The sequence below is a fragment of the Onychomys torridus genome, chromosome 12, assembly GCF_903995425.1.
Source record: "Onychomys torridus chromosome 12, mOncTor1.1, whole genome shotgun sequence".
NCBI lineage: Eukaryota > Metazoa > Chordata > Mammalia > Rodentia > Cricetidae > Onychomys > Onychomys torridus.
In genome coordinates, this window is record NC_050454.1 from 13,290,632 (window position 1) to 13,312,124 (window position 21,493).

The following is a 21,493-nucleotide window of genomic DNA, read 5'->3' on the forward strand; positions in this document are numbered from 1 at the left end:
TCAGCCCCTTCTGACGCTCAGTAAGGACACTTGGACAAGTGGTGTGTGTGCACGCAGTTCACAGCTGAGCTGGAAAGAAAAAGAACAGGTGGGTGCCAGCCTGTCTGCCCCAGAGCCCACCATAAGCCAACGACTAGAAGGGGCAGTGGAGGGACATCAGCAATGTGATAACAGGAGCCATTTAAAACATATAGCAGGCATTCTCATCCACAATCCAAAAGGGGAAAGTGGTATGGACTGACTTACCCAAGCTCACACAGTTAACTAGAACCCACCCTCAGATCTGCCTGACTCCCGTGTCTCATGCCATTGGCCAGACCTCAACAAAAATCAATATGCTTAACAAATTCCATAAAATAAGGAAATAAAATGTAGTAATACTAAGTAACAACAACAACAACAACAATAAAATAATAATGAAAAATCAGTGGCAACCTCATGTGGCCTCGCTCCTGTATCTCAGCTGCCTCACCCAATCTTGAGCTCCAGGTTGCTTTCTGACCCCTGAAATACTTGCCAGTCCATGTATCAAATCCATGCTCCGCTGTAAACATGTTTGTGTTCATTTTTTCCTCTGTGATAGTCCCCTTCCACACACATGGAGAAAGACCATGAAGAATAAAGGGCCCAAAATTGCAGAGAAAATACCCATGACTAGTTTGCGCTGCTGGCTCCAGCCATATGTGATGGTGGAGAAACAGACTCTGCATGTAAACTACCATGACTTGGTGGCTGCGGATGCTTGCAGCCAAGACCTCTGCTCACTTTCCCATCAGTATCACTGGGATTCAAAGGCCAGAAGGCCTGCACTTCTAGGATCTGAAAAAGCTGGATCTGGGGAGATTCATTCACATCACATTCACAATACAGAAGAACTGAGAAGCGAGGCAAGATCAAAGCCAGACACGGGCCCCAGGTTCAGGTCCTAATGCTCTTTCATGTGACACTGTTTCATGTAGTTGTCACCCTTCTGTTTCCTGCAGATGCTCCCTGGAGTCCCCAAGAGCCCACCACTTTTCACCGGACGCACCACTTACCTGGTCCATCAGCTTCTCTATGGCTTTGGGCTCAGTGAGGTCCTCAGGGGAGGTCACACTCAGCCGTACAAGGAGGAAGCCTCCATCTTCACCTGAAAGTTGAAGACAGATGAAAGATGATAAAAACAGTCAATTCAGCTCCAACCTGGGCCCTCTCCATATGTGTCTACACTCTCGCTTGTTTTTTGTTTGTTTGTTTGTTTGTTTGTTTGTTTGAGACAGAGTTTCTCTGTGTAACAGCTCTGACTGTCCTGGAACTCACTTTGTAGGTCAGGCTGGCCTCAAACTTACAGAGATTCACCTACCTCCAGAGTGCTAGGATTAAAGGTGTGAGCTACCTACATTCCCACTTATAAATGTGTGCGCATCTACATGGGGCTAACATTTGCTCAGCACCAACAGAAATAAGGACTCCCTTCTTGGAATAATTATGCCTACTGCAGTGTCCTCTGACCCTGGATGAGTCTGTTAGAGAAGACCCTGGCCAGGAAAGACTGCAGGAGAGAGGCTGGCTCCCTGAGGACTGCCCTGAGCCAGTTCCTCCAACTGTGGGTTAATAGTGAGGAGGTCTCCTAGCTTAAGCCTCTCTGCTTCAGCAGCGATACCAGAAAGTTCTATTTTTTTACTTTTTATTTTTTTGAGGCAGGGTTTCACTGTGCAGCTCTCCTGGCTGTCCTGGTATTCACTCTGTAGCCCAGGCTGGCTTTGGACTCAGAGATCCACCTGCCTCTGTCTCCCGAGTGCTGGGCTTCAAGACATGCACCATTGCCGCCACCACCACCTGGCAAGTTCTATCTTTTATCTTAAGGAAACAAATAAGCCCTCATTTACTTCAGCTGACTTCTAAAGTCACTAATTTTGTAGATCATGAAATGGAGCAATGTCTTCTTAGTCCCTCACTAACTCACTGTAGACAATGCCTCCAACTTGGGTTTTGATGACACCAGTTGAGTGTGTTCCCTCTCCAGACTCAGCTTTTGCTAAAAGCATCGGTTCTGCTTGGATCTGCAGAGGTCTGGCGAGCCGCTAAAACAAGATGAAATGCTTGACATCTCTGCCTCTACACATGGTCTGTCTCCTTTGCCACCTTAATCTTTGGGTTAGATTTCTGTTCCACTTTAAACTCTTGATATTAACCATTTGAGAACCACTTCACATGAAACTGTAATACAAAGTCGATTTTTCTTAAATTTACCTCATGTAAGAGTGACTAACAGGCCACTGGCTTAGCTCCTAGAAATCTCTGGAATCCTGTCTTTTTTCCTTATGCCCTGCTCCTTCCTCTCCACCTTAAACCCTTCAGATACCTGAAGGCCCCAAGAGGCTCTTTATTCTCTGGTTTTCCAGATGAATCTTTTTCCTTACCCCAACAAGTCATTAACCTTTTGGGATGGTAGAAACAAAGGTAGGTGGGCCTCCTGGATTTTTGCTCACAGTTAATGCTGTGTATCTGTTTCCTCTGGGTTAGGCATGATCACAGATGTCTTAAACAGTTGTGACCACCTGTAGAAGACCCTTACAAAATCAGTTCTATAAACATTCCCTCATGCGAGGATTGCAGAGGCTCACCAAGGTTACATAAGAGGTGGAACTCTTTGGTGGTGTTACTGCCTCTGAGCCATCCAGGCTCCCATAGATAACACCAATGAGTATGTTGTTTTACCAGGCTGGACTGGATAGAATCTACAAAAGCCCTCACTATCTGGGGTGAACAGAAATAAACATTACTTTATGTTTCTTGAGAAAAAAAAAATCTTGTTGACAGCTAGTCAGTCCTAGGATTCCCAGGTTAGTCCCAGCAGCCTACAGGGCTTTTTGTTACTCTAGAGAACCTTCCCTGACCTGGCACTGACTATTTTTGTGCCTGATGGTTGGACCAAGAAAAATGATCTGTGAGGTTATAGATTTGGAATTCAAGTAGGGTAAATTTCCTTGAGATGTGTGCTCAGAACTCTTCTCTGAGTTTTTGAGTATGTTCGGTGGGTAAAGGGGCCTGCAGAGCAAGCTTGGTGACCTAAGAATGGTTCCTGGATACCAGCCCATGTGACGACTTCATCTGGGTACTACTCCATGTCTGTGACTCCACCTGGGGACCACCCCATGTGTGTGACTTCACTTTTGGCTATCAGAATGGGAAGCATGCCATCAACCTCCGAGGAAAAGCCCACTGAGGCAAGTTTTGAGGTTAACTGCAGGTATGAACCTATGAAAAGGAAAAAGCTGGTTGTCTATGGTAACACTACCTAGCCCAAATATTCTTTAGGACAGTGGTGGTGAGGGAATGTTCTGAAAAATGGATCTTGAAGATAACATTGGGCAGAACTCAATTTAAACTTGCCAATGTAAATTGCCTCTGGAATTCCTAGACATTTCTTTGGTGGAGTATCTGTAGCTACTCCATTCTTGGGTTAAAAAAATTATTTTGCACATTTATTGCACTCATGACAGCAACTATCCAATCAGTGGTGTCTGCCCTGTGCCAAGTAGGCTCCTCCACCAGAGGAATCTGGTGTTACAGCAGCTTTTGTCAACTTGACACAGACCTACACACACCTGCGAAGAGGCAACCCCACCGAGGAACTGACTCCGTCAGATCGGCCCGTGGGCAAAGAAACCCTCTCCTCCCAAGTTGCTTTTGGTCCTGGTGATGATCACGACAACAGAAAAAAAAACAGTATCTGGTGAATTCATTTTTGGGTTCTGCCTATTGACTGTGAAGTGTTTTCATATTATTTTTGCCTAGAATATAAAAGATATTCAATAACATGGTTGTGGTTAAATATTTTTCTGTTTTAATTTTTGTTTTGGGTTGGTTCTGTTGTTTTTTCCCAATAGGATCTTACTTTGTAGATCAAGCTGGCTTCAAACTCACAATCCTTCTGTTTCTACTTCCTGAGTACTGGGTTGCAGGCCTGTGATATCATGCCTGAACATGAATGATAGAGAGAGTTGACAGAGATGATAAAGAGTTGAGAGAGATCATAGAGATCAAGATAAAAGATGATACTGGTAGAGATGGACACAGAAAGAGAGAGATGGCAGAGACAGGTAATAGAGATAGACAGAGATCAAAATGGAAGTGGAGATGACAGATTCACAGAGATGGTAGAGACAGAGAGACACAGAGAGTGGGGTTCTTCAGGGATCGGGGTCAAATGTAGGGTCTAGGGCACACTCACCAGTGTTGAGTGCTCTCTCACTGAGCTATACCCTCAACGCATGATTAGTATTTTTATTTCCCTTGCCCCAGAAGGTGGGATGAGACAAAAGACTCAGGAATGGACCAGGAGGACAGAACAAGCAGCAGAGACAGATGCTCCGGGCGCCCACAAGCTGTTCTTACCACAGAGCCGCTGACAGTGGGTCCTGTGAGAAGCTCCTGTTGGCTCAGAAATTAAGACCTAAACTCCCCAAATGTCGTCTTGCTGGTTTGCCTACAGTCATTCTTTACGACGCAGAACAAGCCCCACTCCGTGCCCTCCGCATGCTCACATGGCAGCAATTTGGACAAGTTGCTTGTCCCTGTTCTTCCCTTCTGTGGGCACGGCTGGCCTAAGAGCCAAGTCTTTTCAATAACATTTCAGATCTCACCTGAAGCACAGCAGATGCTCAATAATTAACTTCGCAGAGGTTAGATCTGGAAAAGATATTGCTCATCCAGATAGTGCTCATGCAGCTTCTTCCCCAAGCCAAGGGGAAGAACCTTAGGCTCAGAGGATGGGGACAAGTTCAAGGTCGCTCAGGTTAAAACAGGGCTAAGGCCTCAACTGCTTCTCCAAAACCCTGTTTCATACTTACCACATATACAACACTACATCACATACACATCATTACATCACATACACATTACTACATCATACATATCACTAGCTCACACACACATGACATCATATACACATCACTACATCACCACAGCACACACACATCACCACATTACACACACATCACCACATCACACACACATCACCACATCACACACACATTACCACATCACATACATCACTTCATCACATACACATCATTACATCATATACATATCACCACATCACACACATATCACCACATCACACACATCACTTCATCACATACACATCATTACATCATATACATATCACCACATCACACACACATCACCACATCACACACATCACTTCATCACATACACATCATTACATCATATACATATCACCACATCACACACATATCACCATATTACATACATACATCACCACATCATATACACATGATTACATCATATACATCACTACATCACACACATCACTACATCACATACACATCACTACATCACACACACATCATTACATCACCTACACATCTTAACTGCCTGTTACCAACCCACTAGGAGATGTGAATGTCAGGGATGCAACACCAGCCTTGAGGTCCTTCCTTCCTCTCGACTCCTTATGAATACTCCAAACCTAAATCTGCAAAGATCACACATGAGGGGTTCACTCGCCTGGATCGTGTTTTGTGGTCCTTGCCCAAGCAGCAGTGGGTGTAGACTTTAGGAGCTCCATTGGGGTCTTTGGTGAGGTCGTGGTCTTGGCTAAGGAGCTGCTGGTTAAAGTCTCTGAGGTAGTAGAGCTCTTGGTGGTGACCCCCGCTGAGGGGCTGTTGTCTGAAGTTGAGGAACTAGTGAAGGAGGTTGCTTCTCCCGTTGTTGACCCAGTAGCCCTGGGGACGGTAGTTGTTCCCAAGACTTCAGTGTGCCTTTGTGTTGCTGTAGACAGTGTTGAGGTCTCTTTGAGTGGGTTCGTACTAACTATCACTGAAGTGACTCCGGAGGTAGGAGTCTGGGCCTCTGTTGTTTCTCTTTCTGTGACGCTACTAATAACAGGCACGCCCTCAAGGGTGGTGGCAAGGGTTGAGGTACCAGCTGTTGACGGGGTCCCAGGTGAACTTGTGGTCTTGGGGCTAAGAGGTTTTGCCTCAGAGGATTGAGGCAAAGTGAGTGTCTCAGAAGTGGACACGGCTGTCGCTCCTGTAGGGCTGTTGTTTGTGTTTGAGGTGATGACAGATGTTTCTATTTCTGTGATGCAGGTGGTGAGCTTAATATGGGTGATGCTGAAAGCAACCAAGTCCTTGGCTGGAGTTGCAATGTTGGATCCCAGGACCTGTGAGCTGGTGAGGACCCCAGCTGAGCTGTCTGAGGAGGAGCTGCTCTCTGAGGACAGGTGTTCAGCTTCTGTGGAGGTGTGAGCCAACGTTAAGAGATCAATTGTGATCTTCCTTGCCTCTTCTGAGCTGTCATCAATACAAAGGGTGTCAATGGTGGCTCCTATGGGATCACTCAATGTGCCAGTCTTGACAGTGCTCATTCCAGTTCTGGGACTGCCCCGTGTAGTCGAAGTGTCTGTAAGGATGGGATGTACAACCATGAAGTTGGAAGGTATTCTTATTGCGAGAGTTCTGGTCTCTGTTATAGAGGAAACAGTCTGAGTTTTTAGGGTCAAATCAACAGGGAAAATAGTCTGGTTCTCTAGGGCCTCTGTTGCAGGGAAAGTGGTCTGGGTATCCAGGGTGGATGCTGCCGGGGAGGTGGTCTGAATATCCAGGGTTGATGCTGTAGGGGAGGAGGTCTGAATATCCAGGGTTGATGTTGTAGGGGAGGTGGTCTGAATATCTAGGGTTGATGCTGTAGGGGAGGTGGTCTGAACATCTAGGGTGGATGTTGTAGGGGAGGTGGTCTGAATATCCAGGATTGATGTTGTAGGGGAGGTGGTCTGAATATCCAGGGTTGATGCTGTAGGGGAGGTGGTCTGAATATCTAGGGTGGATGTTGTAGGGAAGGTGGTCTGAATATCCAGGATTGATGTTGTAGGGGAGGTGGTCTGAATATCTAGGGTTGATGCTGTAGGGGAGGTGGTCTGAATATCCAGGGTTGATGCTGTAGGGGAGGTGGTCTGAATATCCAGGGTTGATGTTGTAGGGGAGGTGGTCTGAATATCCAGGGTTGATGCTGTAGGGGAGGTGGTCTGAATATCCAGGGTTGATGTTGTAGAGGAGGTGGTGTGATCATCCAGGGTTGACACTGCAGTGGAGGTAGTCTGTGTCTTCCCAGTCTCTGTTACAGGAGAGATGGTCTGGGTGTCCCTGGAATTGACTTCTGGACTGGTACTGGTTGCAGTTAAGATACTAGAAGCAGTTTCAGTGCTCAGAGTTAAAGCGTCTAGAGGAACATCCTGAGTCAGGGGAGTGGTCTGGAAAGCCTCCTCTGCGCTGGTCCTGTCCCTCTGAGTAAAGGCAGGCACTTCTGTGTTGTTGGTTGTCATCAAAAGAGCTGAACTGCCGCTGCCCAGGCCTGTGTTGGGTGAGAACAACTTGGTGAATCCCGATAGGCTGACTTCACATGAGCATTTGGATTTATGCCCTGGGTGCTATTGGATGGCACAGAGGGTCATTGTCTATGTAAACAAAGATGAAAAAAGCAACTCGGAGAAGCCATGACCTTCATAGCAGCTCTGAAGACAGGCTGCCCTGACCAGTGTCCTCTGAAGTCCTGATTGTGGTGATATTGTGTTCTCCAATATATTGCGCAACCTAATAAACTTATCTGGGGTTAGAAAACAGAACATTCACTAGATATACATAGAGGCCAGAAAATGGTGGCACTCACACCTTTAATCCTGGCATTCTGAAGGCAGAGATCTATCTGGATCTCTGTGAGTTCAAAGCCACACTGGAAACAGCCAGGCACGGTAACATATGCCTTTAATCCCAGGAAGTGATGGCAGAAAGCTGAAAGGTATATAAGGCGTGAGGATCAGGAACTAGAGGCTTTTTAAGCTTTTAGCTTTTAGCAGCAGTTCAGCTGAGTTCCATTTGGATGAGGACACAGAGGCTTCAGTCTGAGGAAACAAGATCAGCTGAGGAATTGGCAAGGTGAGGTTGAATGTGGCTTGTTCTGCTTCTCTGATCTTTCAGCGTTCACCCCAATACCTAGCTCTGGGTTTGTTTTTATTAGTAAGATCTTTTAAGATTCATCTATGCCTGATAATCTCCTTGAGGCTAGGTGTCATGGGCCATGACATAAATAAAACAGATGATAATGAATAATTTAGGTGTCAACCCACCAGATGAATAACTCTCTGCTGGAGAAACCTCATCAAGCAAGGCTTCCAGGACCACAGACTCTGAAAACTAACTTTCCTTTTTGTCTGTAATTTTTCCTCATGTGCCACTACATTTCTTCCCTAAAAACAGCTATGGGTATTTTCCTCACTACCTATGTGTTTATCTCATGTATATATTCCATCTACTGGGCACACATATATCTGTGGATGGTCAGGAAGATGATCTCTTCTTAAACTGCATAATTTTGATGAATAGAAATACTATCAGGACATTTATCACAGCTCAGACTGACATAGGAAAATGACAATATTCTCAGTTACAAAGACAGCTTTTTACACCATCAGCTGATTTAAGACCTCGGAGCTGATTCAAAGCTGACTAGTCTCCCCTGCAAATGAGTTGCACAAGGATAGATTCCCAGGAGTCTGTTGAACCAAGGTCAGGCATGAAGCAACTTTAGTGCCAGCTCCTCTCTTGCAGAAGTCTGGCTGACAACATTAAAGACATAACTCCCTGCACAGACTCTCTCAGCAACTGACTCTCTGCATGTGCCCCTAACATCAGTTTTACGATGCAGGACTCAAGGTTCAGTCAACTAGCTGTTTATTGTTGAGGTCCTGAATTTCAATGAGTTTCAATGTCACTCTCCATCAGGAAATACTGGACACTAAGTGCCTACTGCCCTCACTTTACAGGGAGCCTGGCTGACAGCCAAGCATTGTCATGGATACTCACTCACTAGCTGGCCAGTGTGACATCCCTAGCCTGAGAGAAACTGTGTGATTTCTTATGTGTTATCAGAATGGCTCTGACCCTCAAAATGTAACTCATATATTGTCCAAAGTTTTTTGTTTGTTTGTTTGTTTGTTTTTTCTGTGAGAGAGATGTGTAGCAGAGAGATGTATAGCTGTATAAAGAGATGTAGCTGTGTGGAGACAGAGAGATGTTCAGGAAGAGATTTTTCAAGATGAAGTAAAAGAGAAAGTTACCATCAGACTGCATGTGTTTCTTTCATAATTCCCCTCAGATAGAAAAAGTTTAGCCCTTGCCACATTTGTGGGTTTTGTTTGTTTGTTTTTTGGTTTTGTTGTTGTTGTTTGCATACTCTTAGTGTGGTCTTGGAGCAGGATCTCTTAAAGACCGCAATAGCCAGGCAGCCCCAGGACCCAGCTGATGGTTGGTGTGCAGTGTTTCAGCACTGTACAACAAGGGTAACAAAGGAGACACAAACCCACAGGAGCCAAGGACTGCAGAACAGAAACAAGGACTGCCAGAACTTTCTGTAGGAACTTTGTCCATGGGCAGCTTGCTCACTGCAAAAATATTTTCCCATGGACGTATTTCCTGAAAATTCAAGAATGACTTACAGCCTCATCTTTAGAGGTAGCTGGTAAGATAAGAGAGAGGAGCCCCCAGCCTGAATTTAATGTGTCCTAAAGCAAGCAGTCAGAGACAGCTCACTTGTGTAAGGAGAGTGATTAGATGGGCTTGCTTACACACATACCCTCTCTGTGCTCACTCAGTCAACCCAATGGCATGCTCACACATATCTGTGGGAGCTGCTGATTGCCTTCTTCACAGACCTCCCCTACTCCCCGCCCCAACCTATTTCTCAGAGCCTCCTGGTCTACAGAATCCAGCCTGTGTCATAGGATGGTGCTGCATTCCTCCTCCACACCTCCAAAGTTGGGGTGAGGAGACTGTAGGCATAGAGCCAGATGTGAGTCCCAGCTCTCTGCTCCTTGTTCTGCTGTGACACAGGCCAAGTCTCTGGGCTCCAAATGGAGTGAGGGGTACCTGGTTCATGAGGCTGTAAGGTTGCAATTAAACAGAGTGAAAAATGCAGCATAAGCCTGGCCAATTGTGAGTGTGTGTGACAGGCAGGGTGGTCCAGGGGTTAGGCAGTGGCAGGGCATGGTGACTCTGGGGATAAATTACTCCATATAAACTGCAGGCTCCTTGCTCTTACATGGGTGGCAGTGTCTTAGAGGTGAATGCTCAGTCATTAGAGTTATGAGAATTTAAAATGTCATGTTGGACCAGCCGGATAGCTCAAGTGGGTAAAGGAGCTTGCCACCAAGCTTGATGACCTGTGTTTAATGCCCACACTGTCATCTGACCTCCACATGTATCAGGTTTTCTCTCCTCCACCCCACTATGTCGATGAGCTCTGAGTTTGATTGAAAGTCCCTGTCTCAAGAAATAAGATGAAAGAGCCTTCAAGGATGATGCCCAAAAATCAACCTCGGGCCTCCACATACAGTGCACACAATGTTCACACACAGCCACACACACATGTGAATCCACACTTATGTAAAAACATTCGCTCTCACACACAGAGAACAGGGAAAATAAATAAATGTAAAGTCGATCTAGCAAGTTCCAGGCAGCCAGGGCCCTGCATAGGGAGACTCAGCCAATAAATAAATAAGTAGAATTAAAAGGTCCTGGCTAGTGTGATGTGTCAGTGTGGGGTCATCACTGTAACAGTGCTGATGCTGTGGCGACATGCACAGCAGGGGACCATAAGTGGTAGGAACAGAGTAGATGAGGTGTTTCCGTACCCTCTGCTCAGTTTTGCTTGCTCTGGAAACCATCTCTTTTAAAGTGTGTGTGATGAGTTTGGCACAGTGCCTGTCAGTGACAGGTCCATGTTAGCTCCCATCTTTCAGAAAAGCCCACCTCTCTCAGAATCTCCTTGTCCAAGCAGTTTGTGACAAACTTTTCATTCAAAAGGCAAATTTCCAAGAATAACTGTACTAGGAAACAACCTTGGATGAACAGGAGCTTCGCTAGGCCATATTTTTCAGTTCACAGCAAAATTATCACCAGCTGGCATCTCCCTGACCCCTCTACCCTCCCACCCCCGTCCCGTGCCTGAAGACTAACTCCCAGACTCTCTTACATTGATGGCCACGGTGTCACCAGGCTTAAGTTAACACATCTGTCATCCTGCACACTTGTCCACAGTCATCGTACTTTACATTCAGCAGGCCATTAATTACAATGAGCAAAAATGCCTACCCTTACCCACAAAGAGCTGTCTTGGCCAAAACTCACACCCAGAGCCCTGCCAGGCAGGACTCCCAGCTCCCATCCTGCCCCTTACCTGCAGAGCTGGTAGTGACTCCAGGCTTCCCGCAGAAAAAAAGGAGAGGCACGGCTAGGACCCAGACAAAGCCCATCCTGCCTGGGCACTGACCACCGCTGCCTGGCAGACCTGCCTGCTGCCTCTCCTCACCACCCTTTCCTGCTTCCTCAACCCAGGGAGGAGGGGCCGCCGCCTGCCCAGGTGTGACTGGGTAGGTTCCAGAATGCAACCAGGTGAACACAGACGCTCAGCTCAGTGAGGGCTGCCACAGGCTTGCCTCCTCCCCCGACCCCTTGCCTGGCAGCCTTGCCTCTCAGATTTGAAAACACAGCATCATTTCTGTTCTGATATCCTCCCCTAAAACTGAGAAGGGCATAGGAGAGATGATGTTTACCCCACTCATCCTTACCTGGGGTCTGGGCTTCACAGGTAGGACCTGAGTTTCTCTGCTGGGCCTAGATGTTATTAGTTCTAGGGATCAAGGGCAAATGAGAGAACCTTTCTGAGCCTCAACTTTTTCATCTGTAAAATGGGCATGCTGTCTGACTCAGGAGGCTATTGAAGTTCTTAGAGTCTTTCCTGTACTAGGTTGGTGCTCATAGAACATACATACATCTCAGGTGCTCAAGGTCTAAGTGGGAACCCCCCTCCCCCACCAGTAGATGTGAGTGTTCCTGGGGTCTCAAGGGGACAGTGTTCCAGTGTGGGGGCAGGACTCTCACTTCTAATATCTATTTTCAACATCCTGAGATTTTTGCAGCCACGTCAAAGCCAGGACCCGTGTCCCCAGCCAGGCTTCGGGTACCAGGCTGTGGAGGGTGCCATGCTCCTCTGAGTCCAAGGGCCTGGGGAGGAGAGCCAATGGGAGAGAGATGAGTAAGGACACTTAGGAGTGGAGTTATGGACTCTATTTCCAATGTGCCTCCTCTGAAACAGAGGGGACCCGTCCCTCAAGGACCAAGGCCAAGGGCTCCTGTGGCCAAGCAAGGTTCCTGGGGATTTTTAAGTAAGTGCTTTTGGATGAAAGTAGCCTGTGACAGAGCGGACGTGGTGGATGTCACAGAATCACAAAAGTAGGAACTGGAAAGAAGTTTAAAACTGTATCAAAATATCTGTCCTGTTTCCAGCTCTGCCCTTCACGGTGGGTAAGAAACTGTGTGATCTTAGACAAGGCACTTGCCCACTCTGGGACAGCTCTTTGGCCTGGCAGTCCAGGATTCGCTGCTGGAAATGGGACACTTTCGTCTAGAACTGTACTCCATACTAGTGACAGGCTGTGAGACCAGGCTGATGGCGTCTGTGTGGAGCAACTTGCCACTTGGAGTTGAGCGTCTTGGGACCAGTCCCGGGAACACAGTGTGTAGGCGGAGCCTCTTCCGTTTCCACACTCAAACTCAGCTCCCCACCCTTTAAACAGGTGGAGAGAGGAGCGGGGTCGCTGTAGTGACCTCGCCCAGCCGCCAATGAAACTCTCCCATTAAGTAGATTGGGGTGGGGGCACAGCAGGAAGGCACTCCTCCCCTCTCCTGCCGCACCCCTGCTGGGCCAGGGGCTTCCTCATTCCAGGAGTAGGTAGGTCCCTCCCTGCCTCTGAGCTTAATCTACTGACAAGTAGATTTTTTTCACCCCAACAAGGAATTCCCCCGCTCTGTTTCCTTTTCCCTTGAAACCGTCAACAGCTCTACATAACTTGTGCATAAAGAGAACAAACAAACAACCCCCTAAGAAGATCTTCAGTTTCTTCTGTGTTCAGGGTCATTATCATTTAGTTTCAGGGATGTGAAACTAAAGTGATCCCACTTGGTCTGTTGGCCTTGCTCGGGAACCTTGTCTAAGACAATGACACTCTGTCACTTTTATCTCCGCAAGCAAGAGAGCTGGAAGGTGTCCCTGGAGAGCTCTGAGCAGAGCCATGGGGCCTAACTCGGGTTTTAGAAGGCCAGGCAGTGGGAAGCCTGGCAGCTGTGTTGAGAACAGCGTGAAGACTAGGAGTTGGGCGACTTGGAGCCAGCGTAGGCATGGCATGGGATGCTGGGGAAGGGAAGCATGGCATGGGATGCTGGGGAAGGGAAGCATGGCATGGGATGCTGGGGAAGGGAAGCATGGCATGGGATGCTGGGGAAGGGAAGCATGGCATGGGATGCTGGGGAAGGGAAGCATGGCATGGGATGCTGGGGAAGGGAAGCATGGCATGGGATGCTGGGGAAGGGAAGCATGGCATGGGATGCTGGGGAAGGGAAGCATGGCATGGGATGCTGGGGAAGGGAAGCATGGCATGGGATGCTGGGGAAGGGAAGCATGGCATGGGATGCTGGGGAAGGGAAGCATGGCATGGGATGCTGGGGAAGGGAAGCATGGCATGGGATGCTGGGGAAGGGAAGCATGGCATGGGATGCTGGGGAAGGGAAGCATGGCATGGGATGCTGGGGAAGGGAAGCATGGCATGGGATGCTGGGGAAGGGAAGCATGGCGTGGGATGCTGGAGAAGGGAAGGTCTGTGAAAGTTCTCTGATTAGTGATGTGTTCTGAAAGTAGCACCAGAGATCAATCCAGCTCGATTGCTATGAGATGTCAGGGTGGAATCAGGGACCAGTGCAAACTCAGCCTGGATGTCAGGAAGATCCAGAGCCATCAACACCACTTAGGCTCGGCTCCCCCACTTTCTGTCCCCCTAGAAAGACAGGGTATATTGTGGGAGTGATTGGAGCAAGGGCCTAACTGACAAAAGTATCCTGGAAATGCAAAGCTGTCTGTGTGCCAGACATGGACCTGATCCTTAGCTCCACGGGCCACAGCTGAGTTAGTTGGTCTGGGTTTCTTGTGTAGATACCTTCTCCTTCTCCCAACTTGGGTCTCGGAGTTGGGGCTTGCATATCGCCTGAGAAAGGGTCAGACTTTAATTTCAAGTGCACTTGGGTGTGCTCATTATAAGCAGCAGCTCACTGAACAGCCCGAACAAAATGTTTATATACCAAACTTAGCAAAAGAGCTTTGGGCTGCAATGGAAAAATGAGGAAAGCAGGTATGAGCTTTGTTATGCTCACGGGATGGACAGTCTGTCTCCAAGGCAGACAGAATAGCAGGAAATTGTGCTAACCCTGTGTTTTTAAGGGGCTCTGTTTTAACCAGGAAAATTTGGATATGATATTGCCCACCCCCAATATTTTCACTTTAAAAAACCTTCATGCAGGACTAGGGAGATGGCTCAGTGGGTGGAGTGATTGCCTCCAAGATGGGGAGGGCTGAAGCCTGATCCCCAGACCCACAGGAAAGTGTCAGGTGTGGTGGTATGTGCTTGCAGTCCCAGAGCTGAGGAGACAAAGACAGAAGGATCCTTGGAACTGACTGGACAGCCAGGCTAGCCTAATTGGTAAGATCCTGTCTCAAAGGAAGTAGATGATGTCCCTGAAGACACCACCCGAGACTGTCCTCTAGCCTCCAAATGAATGTACATACATGTGCACATGCATCCACACACACATCTTCTTTGTCATGCCATCTGTGGGGTTCTGAGAGGATTCCACAAGTTCTGCATCTTACACAAGGACAGACAGTGTGCAAGGAACATCTCTGGAAGCTGACACATGAGATTTGCAAATTCAAGATTGGTCTGGACTAGCATGAGTTAAATGCCTGCCTGGGAAACTTAGTAAAACCTGACCTTAAAGTAAATGTTGAAAACTGAGTTGGGGATACAGCTCAGTGGCAGAGAGCTCGCCTAGCATGCATGAGGCCTTTGGATCCATCGCCAAATCCACACAAAATAATAACATACAGCCTCTTCCACCAGTATTCTCCTCCCAGGTGTAAGCATTTGCCTTCCTCTGTCACCATAGATGAGTTCTGGTTCTGAACCACATGTAAATGGAACTGTGCACACACTTTCGGCTTCTTCCATTTAACATTATGTCTGCAAGGCTCATGGAAGCTCTCGTGTATAGCAACGCTTTATCCTTTTGATGGTGGGCGGTTCTCCATGGCAATAATCCACCACAATGTCTCTGGCCATTTCCTTCTTGATGGATGTTTGGGTTTGGGTTGATTCCAGTTTTTCACTAGTCCGCGTGAAGTTGTTATTTATTGCATGTTTTGAATATATATTTCCAGGACTCCAGAGGCCAACTTGTAACCCATGGGAAAGAGGATAGGCATACTGATCTGTCACCAGATAGATGTCTTTCAGATAGGTTTCCCAAGGCCTCTTAGAAGATCCCACGGGTGAAGTAACGAGTCAGCCACAGTGAGAATAGACTGGAGAGCAGGTCTTTGTCCTGGCCCTCCCTTCATCCCTGTTTCACTTTGCTTACCCTAATCCTTGGGGCTATGTTCCTAAATAAATCACTCTGAGAAATCAAGCCAACGCAAAACCATTAGCCAAGAGCTGGGCTCTATGCCAGCAGGGATCCTTGCTGCAATCAGTTGCCCAGAAACCGTGTTCAGCTCAGCAGAGGCCTAGAGCGAGGTGTGGGTGGGGAGAATGGGTGATTCTGTTCCACTGCAACCCAGAGCGCTGAGGGGGATTAGCAAGGGATAAAGCTGGAACTGTGTACTGTGCTGGGTTGTGGCAAAGCCAGGCCCAGGACTTTCGTCTTTGTCCTGTAGAGGATGGAAACCCACGGATGGCCTCTGAACAGGAAACTGACCACACACCAGAACTTTGGTGACACAATCTGGCCAGAAGCCAGCCAGAGGCCAGCTCTAGGCAAGAAGAGCACCGGGAAGGAGCCGCTGACCTTAGATGGTGGCCATGGTACTAGGATAGGAAGGATGGGACAATGTGACCTGGCATTAGAAGAAGGCCATTGGCAGAGAGAAGTAGAAGATGACCCCGTGGCTGAGATCCAGAAGGTTGAATGGCCCAGGAAAGAATATGAGGGAGAGAGGGTGGGTTACTTAACTCAAGGTTATTGGTTTGGGGGTCTTATTTTCTGCTTTTTTTTTTAAAAAAAAAAGATGGGTATAGATGAGTGTAGCCTAGGCTGGCCTTATACTCATTATATAGCCAAGGATAACCTTGAGCATCTGATCTACCTGCTTCTACCTCTTCCATTTCTAGTGCTAGGATAATGGGTGTGTGCCCCATACCTGATTTCTGGCATACTGAGCACTGACGGCAGGATTTTGCACATGCTTGGCAAACACTCTATCAACTGAGCTACATACACCCCAGCTCCCTTATTTTCTACTTTCAAGTCATTGTTATATTGTAATATATATATATATATATATATATACACATATATATTATAATTGTATATGTATGTAATCATCTTAACACAATGAATAACACTCTGAGACAAGTGTGTTTTTGTAACTTTTATAATGGCTAATTCTATGCACTTTGAGATGTGTTTACAACAATTCTAGGTTTCCGTTTTCCCCAGGCTAAGCCAATGTGGGTGGGGGCTCATAGGATGGCAGCTGAGAGACAGACAATCCTGGACTGGCAGCCATATTGGCCCCAACCAACTGCAGGTGATGGCGGTTCCATGTATCCTGCTGGTATGGCTGGAGGAGGAGTCTCAGGAGGAGTCAGGCTCCCTTCCTGATTCCCTTCACAGTCATGGAGAGTGGCCTTCTGGCGAGGCTGCTGTGGAGGAGCTGCAGAACCTAAGTGAGCAACAAAGCCGCTCTTGTTGACACACATGGTCTCATATTCTAACCGTCTCTTGTGCCAGCAAGAACCATGCTTGCTCTCAGTGACTTGCCACCTCTGCCCAGGCTCAGCAGCTAGAGGACCCAAGTCGGGTCCCCCAGGTAGCGAGGACCAGAGCCAGGATCCCCACACCCAATCCTTGTATAACGGTGAGGTGTGTCCTTCTGTGCTGGGCCGAGCACTTTGGGGCCAGGACACAGAAGGAAAGAGGAGGGCAGAGGAGAGTTTAGAACACAAGTCAGTGAATTTGGCACACGGCCTATTTCTGTACAGCTAACAAGCTAAGCATGTTTTGTGTATCTTTCTTTTTTTAATATTTATCTTTATATTATGTGTATTGGTGTTTTGCCTGCATGTATGTCTGTGTGAAGCCATTTGGAGCCCCCCGGAACTTCAGTTATACACAGTTGTGAGCTGTCGTGTGAGTTCTGGGACTTGAACCTGGGTCCTCTGGAAGAGCAGCCAGTTGCTCTTAACCACTGAGTCATCATCTCACCAGCCCCCTGTTTTGTGTATTTTAAATGGTGGCGGAGAAAAAAGGAAAAGTTTATGACACATGAAAATGTTATGAGGTTCAAATAGGGCTCTCTGCCCTAACTCAAAGGACCCCTCCCTTCCCTTCCCTTCCCTTCCCCTCTCCCCTCTCCTGCCCTCCCCTCTCCTTCCTTACTTGGGAGCCTAGAAGTCCAAAGAGGCAGGAGCAGGTTGCCACCCAGCCCCAGTAGAGGACCTTCCCAGGTACTCACCATGCTTTGCACCCAATCTTGCGTGCTACTGGCTGAGTTGATTGGGCTCCTTATCCTCAGCACCACCTGCAGCATCATTTTGGGAGTGTGAGCAGCTGAAACACAATGTGAAAGGCCCGGTCTTCATCTTCATCCATACCTCCCAGCCTACAGCTGTTCACCATCCCGGACATCTCCCTGCTGTTCAGCATCCTGGACACCTCTCTGCTGTTTACCATCCTGGACATCTCCCTGTAGGCTCCTTTCCGCTCTGAAGTCTCTGAGCAGGCCAAGAGGCATGCACACAGCCAGAGACGATGTGGTCCACCACATTCCCCTACCCTAGCCCTCACCACCAATAGCTCAGACTCTCTCTGTGAGACCTCAAAAGGGCTCGGAGGAGAACAGTGGGCAGAAAGGCGCCTGGGAGAAGCCAAGCTGAGAGGACTATGAAGACACTTAGAGCATGAAATGCATAGGCTGCAGAAACTGCAGGATCGGCAGGGATGTACGCGGTCCACATCACGGCCACCATCAAAAGAACAGGCTTGCCTCTGTCAGTTACAGCATCCATCCGTGCCATGGGTGGAAGTGAGCCTGCATGCAGGTCCCCAGGGTTGCAGAGGGCCCTGTGGTCTGAGCAGCAGTCTGAGAGCGCATGGCAGAATTCATCACAATAGCAGTGTCCTCTCTTGCAGTGGTAATCTGTTCCCGGGCAGCAGAGAGGCTGGGGCTGGGAACAACTGCCTGAGGGAAGAGCGACATTCAAAAGACAGGGGTGTAGGGTCAACTGATGTGCACATGCAAAAGAATGGAGTCCTGCCTCATACCACATACAAAAAGGTAATTCGAGATGGCTCACAGACCTAAAACCGTGAAGCTTTGAAGGGAACATCTGTGAGAGGAAGATATCCATGCCGTTCTCACAAGTAAGTTTTGGCAACTCTTTTTTTAGCTTTTCCGTAAGTTGCTTGACTCAGTGGCTATCTGCTTAGTAACCCACAAATACACATCGTTTGTTTTTTTGTTTTTGTTTTTTTTGGTTTTTCGAGACAGGGTTTCTCTGTGTAGTTTTGGAGCCTGTCCTGGATCTCACTCTGTAGACCAGGCTGGCCTCGAACTCACAAAGATCCGCCTGGCTCTGTAGACCAGGCTGGCCTCGAACTCACAAAGATCCGTCTGGCTCTATAGACCAGGCTGGCCTCGAACTCACAAAGATCCGCCTGGCTCTGCCTCCCGAGTGCTGGGATTAAAGGCGTGTGCCACCACCGCCCGGCTACACATCATTTTTAAGAGGTGGAAAAAACCAACATGGGCAGCAGGGATGAGGAAAAGTTACCGGAAGTCTGGTTCAGGAGAAGGGGCCCCAGATATCTTAATGCTATTTTCTCTTTTCTTCTCAGATGATTCCTGTTAGGTTAGCACCTGCCTAGGGCCTTGTTTAAGGATAAACTTGAGGACTTCCAGCGTTGACAGGGTCAACAGAAGCAGACCTCTGAAAGGATGCAAGGCCGGGGAAGGTGTTGTGGAAATAGGAGTCTGCTGAAAGGAGCCTGGCGGCCCAGGACCTCTCAAGGTGAGGCTGGGCTGGGCTGGCAGCCTCTGAGCCTGCCTTGGCTCCCGCCGCACAGTCAGCTCAGGGGACAGATGAGCTGTTTCCACTCTTGTGTCACCTCTGTTCCCAAGCACCTGGTCTGGCATCCAAGACCACGAATCAGCTGGAGAGGGACGTTTGGGAGAAGCCGTCCAGATTAGGCTTGGCCCTGTTTATGAATCGGAGATCAAGTCAATGGCACCAATGTTTGCTTTAGTGGGATAGGACAGGATGAGATGGGATGGGACCAAGCTGAATTAAATCGTATTAAATAGACCTACATACCTTGAAGTTGCTTTCAAGATCGTCTTAACTACACACATGAATGAACTAGGTCACAGGGCAATTTGTGCTTATAAATATGGACTGGGCCCAGAAAAGCCCGAAAGTCCCTGATCTAGCTAGAGGCTCTCATTCTCTAGATGGAGGATGGGCAGGTACCCAAGGCCATGCCTGAGGTGGCCCAAAGCTGGGAGAAGAAGCACTAGCCTGACTTTCCCCCTTCCTGGCTTTCCCACTGCCTCGCACCCACGGGTGTCATGACACAGATGCTTGTTGTGTATGCCACCCAAGTCTGTTAGCCTCTCACACCCTGCCTGCACCTGCTTTTTATGCGATGCTGTCAGCTTGGGGTGTCCGACCCTTCCCAATCCGTAAGAACGCATCAAGCTCACACTTGGACCCAGGCTTCCTGAAGCAGTAGAGGACCATGCAGCCACGACATTTGCGGGAGAGTAGATGGAACTGGAGAGTGCTAAGCTAAGTGAAGAATCCCAGACCCAGAAAGACTAACACCACGTTTTTCTCCTCTGGACTGAACCTAGATTTTAGTGATTATGTAAGTGCTCGGGTGTGCGTGTGTGCTAGCCTTGAAACCAAGAAAGGGTACCATGGGGGTGGGTCGGGGAGAGGTTTTAAGGAAGGGCTGAGGAGGGGCGGAAAGAGAGAATAATGAATGGGAAAAAAGAATACCTGTGACAGGAAAGCAAGGGGCGGTGAGGAGAGGAAGGGCTTCACAGGAGGGAGATGGGGGGGGTATGATCGATGGAAATGAAATGTGTTTGAAAATGTCATCACGAGACCTCTGTACTTTATACACTAAAAAGGCAAATGAACCCAGCCTCCCCGGGCTGCTAAGGAACGAGATCATTACTGTGATGATGTTCAGGAGCTGGAAATGCAGCTCACTGGGGACACGGAAAGGTTGATTGGGTGTGGAGACACACGTCTATAATCCTAGTACCCAGGAAGCTGAGACTAGAACAGCCTGGGTTTAAGACTGACTTGAACCACATGGGAGAGAGAGAGAGAGAGAGAGAGAGAGAGAGAGAGAGAGAGCACATGAGCATGTGGGCAGTGTAGAGAGATGGTTCAGGGGTTAAGAGCACTTATTGCTCTTCCAGAGGTCTTGAATTTGAATTTGGTTCCCAGCTCTCACATCAAGCAGCTCATAACTGACTGTAACTACAAATCCAGGGGGATCTCATGCCTCTGTGGGCACCTGCACTCACTCACATGTATATTCACACACATAGACATACAGACATACACATAGATAAAAATAAAATCTTTAAGGAAGTAAGGGGGAAAAAAGGAGAAAAAGAGTGAGTTTTAAAAAAATCAAATATTGTGACCAGGTGGTGGTGGCTCATGCCTTTAATTCCAGCACTCAGGAGGCAGAGGCAGGCAGGTTTCAATGAGTTCAAGCCTGGCCTATGTAGTGAGTTCTGGGACAGCCAGAGCTATGTAGAGAGACCTTGTTTCAAAGCAAGCATAGGTATCATCAGATACTGATGGCAAGTAATCCCAGCTACTTGGAGACTGGGAAAAGAGGACCTCACCTTCAAGGGTTGCTTGGACTACAGACTGAGCTCAAGCCAGCTTGGGTAACTTAGTGAGACCCTGTCTGAAAATGTGAAGAACCCAGGCGCAACTGCCTTGGCTCCCTCCAAAGCAAGGCTCTGTCTGGCAGTTTTCTATAGAAGTTAAGAGTGTTACAAGGTATGAAAGGGAGTACTGAGCAGCACCACCCAATCCTCCAGGGCCACCCATGATCTGGCTCCAGCCCCCAACTCAGGTCATGCTCATCAGAACTGAAGCCCTGCCCTCACCCAGAAATGTTTTTTTTTACAAGCCATCTAATAGCGTGGCCCTTTGCACGCTGTTTGAAGTATGCTCAAGAAGGTATATATACTCACAACATCCACTTTTCTTCCCAAAGGTTCTGGGAAATATGCCATTACTGAGTTTCCTGCTGCAATTTCCAGGTATATTTTAGTCAATGACTGACGGGCC

At 48.0% G+C, this 21,493-nt stretch overlaps 1 protein-coding gene across 1 annotated transcript; it reads right to left on the reverse strand.

Moving 5' to 3' along the window:
* Muc20 (mucin 20, cell surface associated) lies at nt 1–11,317 on the reverse strand. Its single transcript, XM_036204003.1, has 5 exons — nt 11,242–11,317; nt 7,091–7,359; nt 5,515–6,961; nt 1,038–1,129; nt 1–69 (listed from the first exon to the last, which is right to left on the reverse strand). Exons 1-5 carry the CDS (start codon nt 11,315–11,317, stop codon nt 1–3), a joined length of 1,953 nt encoding a protein of 650 aa, XP_036059896.1.
* Nucleotides 11,318–21,493: the final 10,176 nt, after the last annotated feature.